Source organism: Lutra lutra, chromosome 2 (assembly GCF_902655055.1).
Source record: "Lutra lutra chromosome 2, mLutLut1.2, whole genome shotgun sequence".
NCBI lineage: Eukaryota > Metazoa > Chordata > Mammalia > Carnivora > Mustelidae > Lutra > Lutra lutra.
The window spans coordinates 89266454-89280458 of NC_062279.1; the positions used below are offsets into that span (position 1 = coordinate 89266454).

Below are 14005 nucleotides of genomic sequence, written 5' to 3' on the forward strand. Positions count from 1 at the left end.
ATGGCACAACTGCAATTATAATCCCAGATTGTAATCTCAATTATTGAATAGATTTTCAGTAGAAACTAGTATTTCAGTTTTACAGTTCACCTAAGAACATGGAATGGAAAGAAAAAAAGCTAAAAATGAAACAAAAAGATCAGGATGCAAATCCTTTCTATACTGTTTCTCTGTGTGGTCTTGGGCACATTTTTATGCTGAGTTCTCTTCATCCATAAAATGGAATAAAACCATCTATCTCATAATAAGGACTGAATCCTACACTAAAACCTACTCATTAAGTTCTTGCAATCATGTAAGAGATCATGTACACAAGGGTCTACTATATGCCTACTATATACATATAAATCAGGCTACCAAGGTGTTGTTTAAATTTAAAACTGAATGTATTTATTTATTTTTATGAGATTTTATTTATTTATTTGACGGACAGATCACAGAAGGCAGAGAGGCAGGCAGAGAGAGAAGAGGAGGAAGCAGGCTCCCTGCCAAGCAGAGAGCCCGATATGAGGCTCAATCCCAGGAACCCGGGATCATAGCCTGAGCCGAAGGCAGAGCCTTTAACCCACTGAGCAACCCAAGTGCCCAAAACTGAATTTAAAGAGGAATTTAATTAAATACCTTGACTTCCTAAAACAGGATTCACAACTTAAAAAAACCCTATACTTCAAAAAAATTTAATTCTTGATATCAACCTATAAAAAAGGAGAATAAGCAGTCCTTTCCATGTTAAACTACAGCTAACACTTGGACAACCCAGGAGTAATGGATGCTAACTTCCTGTGTAGTCGAAAATCTGCATATAACTTCTGACTCCCCCAAAACTTAACTTAATAGCCTACTGCTATTAACATGCTGTAACATGGTCAGTTAACACATATTTTATGTATATATTATATACCATATTCTTACACTAAAGTAAGCTAGAGAAAAGAAAATGTTATTAAGAAAATCATAAGAGGGGTGTCTGGGTCACTCAGTCAGTTAACCTGACCTTTGACCTCAGCTCAGGTCTTGATCTCAGGGTTGTGAGTTCAAGCCCCTCACTGGGCTCCATGCTGGGCATGGAGCCTACTTAAAATAAAAAATACAATAAGAAAAAAGAGAAAAGGGGCGCCTGGGTGGCTCAGTGGGTTAAGCCTCTGCCTTCGGCTCAGGTCATGATCTCAGGATCCTGGGATAGAGCCCCACATCGGGCTCTCTGCTCAGCAGGGAGCCGGCTTCCTCCTCTCTCTCTGCCTGCCTCTCTGCCTACTTGTGATCTCTCTCTCTGTCAAACAAATAAATAAAATCTTAAAAAAAAAAAGAGAGAAAATAGATTTATAGTACTGAAAAAATCCACATAGAAGTAGACCCATGCATGTAGTTCAAACCCGTATTGTTCAACGGTCAGTTTTATTTAGAAGAACTACTTCTTCATAAGTACATACATGACATTCACATTTTTTTTACATAGATAAAATCCCACTATTCATAATCAAGTACTCCCCTTTGTTGTTATTTTTAGGCTATTCCACAGATCTCTTTATTTGATAATTATATTAGATGGCAAAACAAATGTAGATTAACTCTGTTCAAAGTACCACTTCCCAAATTCCTGGATTTTCATTTCCTTTCCATCATCCCTCAAATATATTTTTCATACTTGTAAAAAGTAACATAAGTGAACATGAACTATTAGGAAAATATAGTTTGAAAATTATGGCAAATAAAGGTAAAGCTGCATGCCTACTTAAATATAAGACCTTTAGACTCTAAGAGTCTAACATAATCTATTATACAAATTTTAAATGTAATTAGTGCCTTTCAGTTTTTAAAAAAAATTTTTTGGTAATCTGCACACTCAACATGGGGCTAAATTCATGACCCCAAGATGAAGAGTCAGATTGCTCTTCCAACTGAGTCAGCCAGGGGCCCCATTTAGTGCCTTTCTTCTTCTTCTTCTTTTTTTTTTTTTAAGATTTTTATTTATTTATTTGACAAAGAGAGATCACAAGCAGGCAGAGAGGCAGGCAGAGAGAGAGGAGGAAGCAGGCTCCCTGCTGAGCAGAGAGCCCGATGCAGGGCTTGATCCCAGGACCCTGAGATCATGACCTGAGCCGAAGGCAGTGGCTTAACCTACTGAGCCACCCAGGCACCCCTAGTGCCTTTCTTTTAATAAAACACAAAATCTAGTAATATTTAAACACAAAATATGTGTCACATTCCATCCTTGGCACTAGAAATATAAACGTGAATAAGGTATTTACCTGTCTCTGAAGAGCTCAAAACATGTCAAATAAATTTCAGTGCAACACAGTAAAATAAAACAAGTGCAAACGAAGTATTCTAAAAGTACAAATGATAGAGAAATTAACTCTGCTGAAAGTATCAAGAAAACCTTTAAAAAAGGAGGGAAAGAGAGAGCTATTTCAGCAGGCTCTTCAAAGTTCACAGGACTTAAGGCTTTTTAAAAAATTGGCTTATTGGCAAAACTACCTGAATCATGTCTAGTAAGATTCACATATGACCTTACTTGCCAATTACTACCACTTTAAGGTAATCAGATACTAATCATCTTACAATTAAGTTTGGGAATATAATCCTTCCAGTAGAGATGATAAAATGAGTAATTTAATTACCAGCAGTTCGCTTCCTTGGGGTAGTCCGAATGGAGTATTCAAAGTCAGGTACTGCTCTGCTACTCAAGTGAAGATGGTAATTTCTTGCTTCATCCAATAAATCTCTACATTTTAGATTTTGCTTGACAATCTGTTCTTTTGCCACAACACCCATAAGAAAATCAACTGGCAACAATGGCAAACGAACCTAAGATCATGAATAATCACAAATGTAAAATTTAATTTGTAATTAGTTAGCTCACACTCTACTTTGTAGTATTTTAAGTATTTTGAGTTGTCTTTTTAAAACTCATTTACCACACAAAGCCTTTCTAACATGTGAAGAAGTTCAATGAGCCAAGTACTAAAGTGATTTCTAGTATGATCTAACGAAATCAGATTACATATTAAATGCATCCTCCCCCCTTTACATACAGATCTAAGTAGACTGGATAAAATAATTCAGTTGTATTCATTCAAGTTTCTCACTTCCAAAAATGGTAGTGTCATAATCACAAGGCCCCACTGCTGCTAGAGAAAAGGCACAATCAAAACAAAATTGCCTTGTTTGGGGTTTTTTTGGCCTTTTAAAGCCAAACTGACCAAATGGAAACGGGATTTCTTTGTTACTTGAACACAGAAACATTCATAATATGAAATCAGTGTTGTTTTCTCCAAATCAGTCACCTTGGAAGGTTATATATTAAGTCAGGGATGCATCCCCACTTTAAATAGAGGCACTCACCTTTCTTCCCTTAAAGATGCACTGGTTTTCTAGTGGATTAAGGGGATGATCAAACCAGGTAATGTGATTTGGAGTTAAAAGTACATATGCATACACACCAATAAGATAGCTGCAAAATAATGAAACTTTTTGTTTCTGTGACAAACTTATTTTCAAAGTAATTCTTTTTTTTTTTTTTAACAGATTTTATTTATATATCTGACAGAGAGAGATCACAAGTAGGCAGAGAGGCAGGCAAAGAGAGAGGAGGAAGCAGGCTCCCTGCCAAGCAGAGAGCCTGATACAGGACTCGATCCCATGACCCTGAGATCACGACCTGAGCTGAAGGCAAAGGCTCAACTCACTGAGCCACCCAGGTGCTCCTCAAAGTAATTCTAAGGCCCATTTATTATCTCCCTACCCAGGTTACCCCGTTGACAGTAAGTAAGTAGGTAAATAAGTAAATAAGTAAGTAAGAAAAAAGCCACGTTTCTGAGATTACAGAAGTGAAACTGTGGTGAGGAAAGAAAATGGAAAGTTATGTCTTGTGGTTCTTTCCAGATAGGAAAGTAATTCACTACAATTTAGAAACTTCATTATAAAACAATAGTTACTTAGAGCTGTTTCCTCAGAACCTGTTTCTATCAGCATAAATAAAATATTTATTACTACAGTTTCAAAGTGCTACTTCAACATTCAGGTTAAAAAACAAAGAATGATATTTCTAATTAAATGTAACAAATTCAGACTTATCCTTAAATAGCACAGTGAGTAAATAGTGAAGTAAAGAGAAAGCCATTTTTCACATTGTATTACACAAGGATTTCTACATTCCTTTGGATAATCTACACTATTCATGATCAACCAAACACTCTAATTTGCTTCCATATCACTTCATTTCTACACACAATCTTATTTCAGTCCCTACCTGTGCAAGTGTTTCATCCAACCATTTGGAATGATGCTGAGGATTTGCAAGAAGCCACTTGATGGCTGCACTATAGACCTGCTTTTCATTCTCAATATTTAAATCACTGGAGGACAAAAGCTTATGGAGATGTTGGGGTGACACACTTACAAAGTCTTCACACTCCACTACTTCAGTAAAATGCTCACAGGCATACTGATCCGCCATGTCCATTAAGTCTATTCGGTTGTGACTTTCAGCAAAGGCTCTCACTGCCAGGCAGTTGGAGGGATGAAAATGTAACTTCATGTATTCACAACAAGCTCTAGCCACCAGTTCAACCTGTAGAATACAGGCTGCGTATAAGAGAGGCTGGACATTGTCAACAGTCAAAGTGAGCCGTGAAGAATAGACAAATTTAACCAAGTCTTCTATTGCATCACCATCAAAATCTCTGATCTCAATCAGTGTTTGCTTGGCTTCAGCCATTTCAGAGAGAAACATGGCTCTGAAGTAGGGGATAACACAAGCCAATACTAGTTTGTGACAAGAGATGAGCTTTGAGCCAACCTATTCAAAACAAAAAAACAAAAGGAGACTCAGTTTAATATAAAAATCAGTTTTAGATCAGCATTGAGCATGTGGTAGCAGGGACAAAACCCACACAGATTTAGTATATTTGTTCTAACAATGCAATCCTTTGGTCACTTATTTTAATGTAGGCCAGTTGCAATTTTTTTCTTCCAAATAAGCCACTTATCATCTATATATTGTCTATTTATGTATATATACTAAAGTCATAAACTATGATTTTTATATTATCTCAAATTTCAGGAGCATTCTGTGAATGAATGAGAAGACACATCCTCTAGCACTACTTGGGCACTATTCTTGTTTTTGATCTGTGTGTCCCTTTTTTAAAAAAACTTTTTTCCAGTTTTATTGCTATAACTGACCATGACATTTTGTAAATTTAAGTTGTTCAACACAGTCATTTCATACATATATATATCATGAAATGAATACTACAACATTTAGTAACTAATACCTCACATAATTACAACTTTTTCTTTCCCTGTGATAAGAGCTTTTTAAGATCTCTTCTCTTAGGGGCATCTGGGTGGCTCAGTGAGTTGGGCACCCATCTCTTGGTTTTGGCTTAGTTCCTAATCTCCAACGGGTCATGAGAACAAGCCCTGAGTTGGGCTCCACACTCAGTGGGAAGTCTGTTTGGGATTCTCTCCCTCTACCCCACCCCCTACCTGTGCTGGGACATGCACTCTGTTCTCACATAAATAAACAATTTCATTTTAAAAAAAGATCTCTTTTCTTAGCAACTTCTAATATACAACACAGTATTATTAATTATAGTCACCATGTCAGGTACTATTCTAAGTGCTTTTCATGTATTAACTCACTTAATGGTCCCAATGCCCCTATATAAGTAGGTACTATTAAGATTCACAATTGGGGCGCCTGGGTGGCTCAGTGGGTTAAGCCTCTGCCTTCAGCTCAGGTCGTGATCCCAGAGTGCTGGGATCGAGCCCCGCATCGGGCTCTCTGCTCAGCGGGGAGCCTGCTTCCTCCTCTCTCTCTGCCTGCCTCTCTGCCTACTTGTGATCTCTCTCTCTCTGTCCAATAAATAAATAAAATCTTAAAAAAAAGATTCACAATTTATCAGTGAGAACACCGAAGCACAGAAATAATAAACCATTATTTAGCAGTATTTACTATAAGCTTAACTAAAGTTTTTCATTTCTTAAATTATTTTGAAATAATATAATAAAAAGTGATGAAATCTTAGCACCTTATTTGATAAAAAATTACACTACTGTTAATAGTTTGCTGTTGTAAATGACACAATAAACTTTGCTGTCACTGAACCTGTTCACACTCCATTATCACCTATAGATAAATTTCTAAAAGTAGAAATGGTATTTCAAAGTTTAGGTGCAGTTTGGATACATACTGATAAATTGTCTATTTCTAATCTACCTACAATATTTGTGCCATATTTTTGCTGTAACTTATTTAAAAATATTTGTCAATTTGATGAATGAAAATATTATCCCACTGTTTCAGTTTGTCTTTTACTAATACTGAATCATTCATTAATTTTGGGCTATCTGTATCTCTTCTATGAACTTTTTTCTATGACTTTTTTCATATGTATTTTTAAGAACTCCTCATATGTTTAGTGTGAATCATCTGTCATATATATTTCAAGCTTTTCTCTTTTATGATGTACGTTTTTATTCACCCCCTATAGATTTTTATACAATCAAATCAATCCTTGTCTTTATGATTTCTGCCTTAGGTGCTATGCTTAAAATTGGAACTATTCTAATATTCCATTAATATTAACTTCAGGTATTCCAGTATTTTTATGATTTTACTGTTTAATACTTACATCTTTATTTCCATCTGGGGAAGGTTTTGGTACTGAGTATCCAGTTTTCCCAGCACTTTATGTTAAATAATCATTAAGTACAAGTAATAGGATAGTGTTTTACCAATTTTCCTGTTTGCATGTAGCATTTTGACTATATAAATACACTTATAGTTGAGACTCATTATTTAGGAATTAATTTTAAAATGAGAACTTCTAAAGAAAAAGGTCTGAGGAGTATTACAATGTATAAAGGTTTTTTTTTAATAAATCTTCCTCCCTGACCTTTTTTCACTAATGTGGAGGAAAAATGAATATCCCTTCAACAAATACAAGATTATCATTTCTGTTAGTTATACTGTATTTAATTTTTTAAAAAGAATTTATAAGGCAAGATTTAGATTCTATTGAGATTCAAGGTGTAACCTAGACTAAAGCAGAAAGCTTGGCATGTTCTCAAATTTACTTTAGCCCTAAAGCGGGATCTGAAACCTGATATTAAACATTTTTAAAACAGGCTAAAAATATATATATATTTTTAAGAATATCTGCATATGCCATGACTGGGATTTAGTTTTTATGCAAATATTTGTAAATCTCACGTGACGTAAATCTGCTTCAACAACCTGTCATTACATAAATAGTATTCTACAATTTCCAGTTAAACATTAACACTGCTTTCTTATCCAAGCTGTATAAATCAATGGACCACAAATTATTTTCATATTGTTCATAAGGCTTTGTCCTTCAATAGCTATTTTACTTTGATTCATATAAACTAAAACTTGAATATTTAATACACATACATACAATCACATCCCCTATATGCCCTTTTAGAATAAATACCCATCTTAATTTTAAAAAGGTCTTTGAGCCATGTGTATGAAATAGCAACATCAAACTATTTGGCTTTCTATGCATTAATTCTTTGACGTTATAAAGTTTCATTATATTACCAGAAGTTTATTTCTATATTTTCTGTTCTGGTACATAAAAGTAAATTACCAAAACATTTCATCAGAAATTTATTTTTTTATTTTTTCTCCTCTCTTTTTAAAAAATTTTTATTTTTTTATTATGTTATGTTAGTCACCATACAGTACACCATTAGTTAGCAATTTTGAAATGAGGGATGCCTGGGTGGCTCAGTCAGTTAAGCCTTTGGCTCAGGTCATGATCCCAGGGTCCTGGGATTGAGTTCTGCTTCAGGCTTCTTGCTCAGTGGGGAACTTGCTTCTCCCTTGGCCTGCCACTCCCCCTGCTTGTGTGTTCTCACTTGCTCTCTCTCTCTCTGACAAATAAATAAAATCTTTTTAAAAACCTGAGTAATGGAAACAATGGATAATATTTTAGAGATGAATAAATAAGGATCTACAAATACAAATATTTAAATACCTCCTTTCCTGAACATGAAAAAAATCAAAATATCAGGTGCCTGGTTGGCTCAGTTGGTTATTAAGCAACTGCCTTCGGCTCAGGTCATGATCCTAAAGTCCTGGGATCGAGGCCTGCTTTGGGCTCCCGGCTCCATGGGGAGTCTACTTCTCCCTCTGACCTTCTCCCCTCTCATGCTCTCTTTCACTGTCTCTCTTTCAAATAAGTAAATAAAATCTTTTAAAAAATAATCAATTACTCTTCTCCTACCCCCTTAACCCCACATATTGCATCTCCTCTCCCTCATATCAGGGAGATCATATGATAGTTGTCTTTCTCCGATTGACTTACTTCGCTAAGCATGATACCCTCTAGTTCCATCCACGTCGTCGCAAATGGCGAGATGAAACAAGATGGAATTGGGAGGGAGACAAACCATAAGTGACTCTTAATCTCACAAAACAAACTGAGGGTTGATGGGGGGAGGGGGGTTGGGAGGGGGGTGGGATTATGGACACTGGGGAGGGTATGTGCTATGGTGAGTGCTGTGAAGTGTGTAAACCTGGTGATTCACAGACCTGTACCCCTGGGGATAAAAATATATTATATGTTTATAAAAAATAAAATTAAAAAAAAAAAGAAACTGTTACAAATTTAAAAGACCTTAATATGGTAGCTATATACAAAATCCATATATAGAAAACAAAGGCCTAAATATATGCCAATAAAAAACTTCTGGAAAAAAATGGGGTGAAAATACCTTATTTGCAAAAACAATGAAATAAATAAATTTCAAATTTAAGGAAAAAAAATCAAAATATCAATTTATTATTTGAATGTCAGAAAGTAAAAGCCATCATTTATTACACTAATTAACATAGAATGCTTAAATGTTAAATATAAAATCACCTCCTCCTTTTTCATTTCTCTTTATTAGATTATGTCTGCCTTCCAGTCAGGAGTTATCTGTTACATTTATAAGGCTAATAATTTTATCATTTCTACCCCCTGGAAGTATGCTATTATAATATAGTTCATATATTTTTTTTTCCCTGAAATCTTTTGGAGGACTTTGTCTAACCTGGTCACTTAGAAGTTTGATACCAAAAAATAATGACACTTAATCTTGAAAGTATTTATTAGAATCCTATAAACATTTGTTTAAAAAAAGTACAGAAACCTGTACTTTCAAAAAAAAAAGCCAAATATTATGAATAATACATATTCAGTGATTGCATCAACAGGTGATGTAGAGGGTTTCCTTCCTCTAATAATCTGTTAGCCTCTTTAAGTAAAATTATCTATGATCTTTACTAAGAATAATTACATTTCCTCAAACTACATAAAGCGTGAGTATAAGCATCTTTGTAAATGTTACTTATTGATCTATAATGTATAATTTAAGCATTATGAGTGCCACGCAATACCCTTGCAAGAAAAATTTCCCCATCCTTTATCCAACCAAATTGTTGCCCTTAAGAAGCTTGCCCGCTATATAATTTTATATCTGCTACTGGATATACAGTTTAAAATGTTTTCACTAATAAACAAAATAATACAAAAATGAGTTTTACCTCTCCCTGGAATGACCTCAAGATAATAATTTCTTATGTGAAGGCTTTCCAATCACTTCTCAGGCATAATTTATAAATCTTCTCCTATGCTACCCAAAAAATAACACAAAAATGACAATCACTAAATTATACCCTTGTTAGCTGTGTTTGTGCCTATCTTCTGGCTAAATTTCAAATACCTTCAAATGGGGCGCCTTGGGGGGCTCAGGGGTTAAGCCTCTGCCTTCGGCTCAGGTCATGATCTCAGGGTCCTGGGATGGAGCCCCGCACTGGGCTCTCTGCTCAGCAGGGAGCCTGCATCCCCCCCACAACCCCTGCCCCCACTGCTCTCTCTGCCTGCCTCTGATTTCTCTCTGTCAAATAAATACCTAAAATCTTCAAATGCCTTCAAAGCAAGAATAGAATATTATTCAAATTCCAAGTTTATTTATACCCTCCATGTACTAAGGGTAAGTAAGACCTTAGTAAATATATACTAAATAAACTTTTTTTTTTTTACTCTTTTTAAAATTAACATATATTATTTGTTTCAGGGGTACAGGTCTGTGATTCATCAGTCTTACACAATTCACAGTACTCCCCATAGCACATACCTTCCCCAACATAAACTTATTTATTTATAAAACGGTGCTCATTTTGGAATTTAAAAATCAGCTAATGACATTATATACAAATAGTAAAATAAATCTGGCCAACTGCCTTTTTAAAAAGATTTTATTTTTTAAAAAAATATTTATTTGAGAGAGCACGAGTGGAGTTAGGGGCAGAGGGAGAAGCAGACTCCCCACTGAGCAGGGAGTCTAATGCAGGGCTTGATCCCAACAATCCAGGATCATGTCCTGAGCTGAAGGCAGATGCTTAATCAACTGAGCCACCCAGGCGCCCCTAAAGATTTTATTTTTAAGTAATCTCTATACCCAAAGTAGGGCTTAAATTACAGCCCCAAGATCAAGAGTCACACACTCCAATGACTTAGCCAGCTCAATGGTCTTTCTAAAATGTTTGCCCTAAAAGCAATAATGGTTGAAGGAAACATACTAATAAAAGAATGTAAATATGACTTCATATTAAATAATAATCCTCAAAGTTGTATGAATACAGAAGGTGAAGTTTATGTTGAACTGAGCATTATAAATTGTCCATAATCCCATTTGACTTAGTTGTTCTATGACAGTTAAAGAAATGTTGACTTAGAATTAAGAAACAAATCCAGGGGCGCCTGGGTGGCTCAGTGGGTTGGGGCCTCTGCCTTCTGCTCAGGTCATGATCCCAGGGTCCTGGGATCGAGCCCCGGATTGGGTTCTCTGCTCAGTGGGGAGCCTGCTTCCCCCCTCCCTCTCTGCCTGCCTCTCTGCCTACTTGTGATCTCTGTCAAATAAATAAATAAATAAATCTTTAAAAAAAAAAAGAAAAAGAAAAAAAAGAAATCCAATAACAGACCTGTTAAAAGATTAAGTTGTAACACTTTTTTTTTTTTTAAAGATTTTATTTATTTGTCACAGAGAAAGAGAGCAAAAGCAGGGGGAGAGATGGACAGAGGAAGAAGCAGGCTCCCTGAAGAGCAGGGAGCCAGATGAGGGATTTGATCCCAGGACCCTGGGATCATAACCTGAGCCAAAGGCAGACACTTAACTGAGACACCCAGGCATCTCAAGTTGTAACACTTTCTAATGAATAGGAACAAAATATACCATAGCAGAATTATCTGATACCCTTGGAAAAAAACAATGATAGTACACATAATGATCCAAATAGCTGATATTTGTTATCTATTCTATACCAAGCACTGCCATAAGGACTTCACCTGTATCAATTCACTTATCCCTCACAAAAACCATCACTCTTATTGTACAGTTGAAAAAATGATAGTCCCTTTAAATTAAGGAAGCATTTCTCATTCCCAAAAGATCTCTGTCATTGTTTAAAACAGTATTTTAGTTTTTAACCACTGTTTGTATGGGAGTTTTATTTCAATCTATTGCCCAAGTTACACAACAAAGTTATGAGTTTAGTTCTCACTCATCCCAAAATGGCTATATCCCTATTTTTTACTTAAGAAATTTGTACTATGTTGTAAATATCATTCTAAAATTCAATCATAAAATTTATAAAATCAGTAATACTCTATTTTCCATTCATACACTGATATGCTGAATGGTAATTGAATTCAAATAGTCGACTTTACATTTCTTGTTTTTGCCAAAGCTAGTGTGGGTCCCTGAATTTCACAACAAAGGTGAAAATTAGAACAATGGTATATATAATATTACACATACCATACAGAACAAAAAACTTAAGTGTTCCTACATTAAAACATATACATGGTTAAATTTCACACAGAACTAGAATTATATAATGGTTTTCTTCTCAATATCTTAGGGCCCAGAAATACGTAAGGACAGTAAGTTTAAGGAAAGAAAATATAGCTCATTTATTTGTAATGTAATAGTACACTCCCAGACATTATGGACCTGAAACTCAAAGCCTATGCTTTCAGCTTATTATAGACTTTTGTTGAGTGTCCTCTGATCTGATTCTTCAAGTATGCCTTCAAGCCCTATGACTCAGCTCTAAAAACTTGTCTGATCAGGAGTGGAAAGCAAAATCTAAGAAACTCCAAAGTGGCAAAATAAAGGTGGAAAATGCTGCATGAATGCATATGAATCACCAAAAAATCTTTAATATTACAGTGACATATAAGAATAGTAAAAAATCACCTTAAACAAGTGAGGAACAATTAGAACACGGGTTCTTCCACACTGCTTTATCACTTTTCCAATTTTACTAAAATTGTCTTTTGCAACAGAATAGCATGATTCTATAGACCACAGACTTAGAATTTACTACACTTTTTTATCCAAGTCTGAATAGATTCTACTTCACTATCAGATATAGATAATCTCACTTAAGGGACAATTGTTTTAAGGTAGAGGGTAAATTACCGGATAGGAACATATACTAAAACACTAGTGCAACAGAATAAACACCAAGACTTCCTACCTTTCTAAGTAATTTCTAAATTCATGAGTTAAAAGCTTATTGGTCTACAGCAATTTATGAATTTCACTAATAGTTAACTTTAACATTTTAAGGTTCCAGAACTCTCAGAAGTTAAATTAACTAAGAAATAATATTAACATTTATTAGTACAATAATTTTATCTTATGCTAACCTCCCTTTATGTACCTTTCCTAATGTCCTTTCACCTTCAATAAAAAAGGACTAAGACTAAAATCATCTTGACTGTAATAAGTATGGCACCAAAAATTTGCCTTGTGTGGTTCTAGAAACCCTCATTTTTCATAATGCAATAAAGAGACTGAAAAAGAAAAAAGGAGTCTCACCTTTAGTGTGACATCACAGAGTTCTCCATTTTCATAAAACCGGAGAAGGGAACCATGAAAATCTTTCCAAGCTTCATTTGCTTCAAAGATAAAGGAGTCTTCTCCATCACCATCACTAATTGAAGACCTATTCTTTATTTGCTGATGCTGCTGCCTTTTCACCTTTGTGCAGTGATTCCTAGCTTGTTTTGCATTCACAGATTCTGAAGCCATTTGCAACATTGCTCTTTTAATATAGCTCTCTTCTCAAACATCTCATTTATTCTTTTGTAAAGAGTGGGGAGAAGGCAGAATGTAGATGCTACCCGTTAACCTTTAGACATTTTTCAAAATCCACTCAAATTGATGTTGTCCAGTTTCCTGAGATTAAAAAGCAAATAAAACACATAAAAAAACACCAAAGAAAAAAAATCATTAGTAATTATTGTTTACCAAACTACATATATAAAATGACTACATAAATTATTACTTTAAAAAGAACAATTAACTTCATAGCTTTATGGTAAATGTCATATAAGTTACCTCAGTTACTCCAGTGAAGGGACTCCTTTAAAATCTAATTTGAAAATTCTGGGAAGATGGTGGAATAGAAGCATCAGGAATCTGTCTTCCCCACTTAGGCAACAATTGCACTGGCTGAATCTGCCTGCTATAACTATTTTGGAACTCTGTGGAGTCTGTTGAAGACTTGCAATTTCCACAGAAAAACTGACATGTTTAATTTTGGTCAATTTAAGCAGTAGCAGCAGCCCATCTCCACATCCTCAGTCAGGTTGCAAGTAATAAGCTGTGTGCATGTTCCTGAGAGCTTGCACAATTTTTAAGAGTCAGAGTGAACAAAAAGGACTCAGTTCTCCAAATATCAGGGATCTCTGCTGATTGCTGACTACTGCTTCTGATCACAGAGGTGTAGATAAAAGAGGTAGATAGCCATTGTTAATACACTTTCACCTATTGTTATAAGTCCCTCCCTCTTGGCTGAAGTGACTTCCAGAGAATTTAAAAGGTTTGTGTCCTTCCTTTCCACTCAATTTTTGTTTCAGTTTTGGTTTTCCCTTTTCAGAAGCAAGACATAAAAAACAAGAGTATATAC

General features: G+C 35.2%; 1 protein-coding gene across 6 annotated transcripts in view; it reads right to left on the reverse strand.

Moving 5' to 3' along the window:
* Positions 1-14005, reverse strand: part of KLHL8 (kelch like family member 8) — a 62764-nt gene that overhangs the window by 18321 nt on the left and 30438 nt on the right. For 4 of the 6 annotated variants that reach the window (XM_047717924.1, XM_047717925.1, XM_047717927.1 and 1 more), the window contains 3 exons: positions 12913-13272; positions 4253-4801; positions 2622-2808 (listed from right to left, as the gene is read on the reverse strand). In XM_047717924.1, the coding sequence (XP_047573880.1) occupies positions 2622-2808; positions 4253-4801; positions 12913-13134 (958 nt within the window). In that variant the 5' untranslated portion in view covers positions 13135-13272. The remainder of the gene's footprint in view (positions 1-2621; positions 2809-4252; positions 4802-12912; positions 13273-14005) is intronic. The other 2 variants (XM_047717928.1, XM_047717930.1) reach the window with 2 other exon arrangements.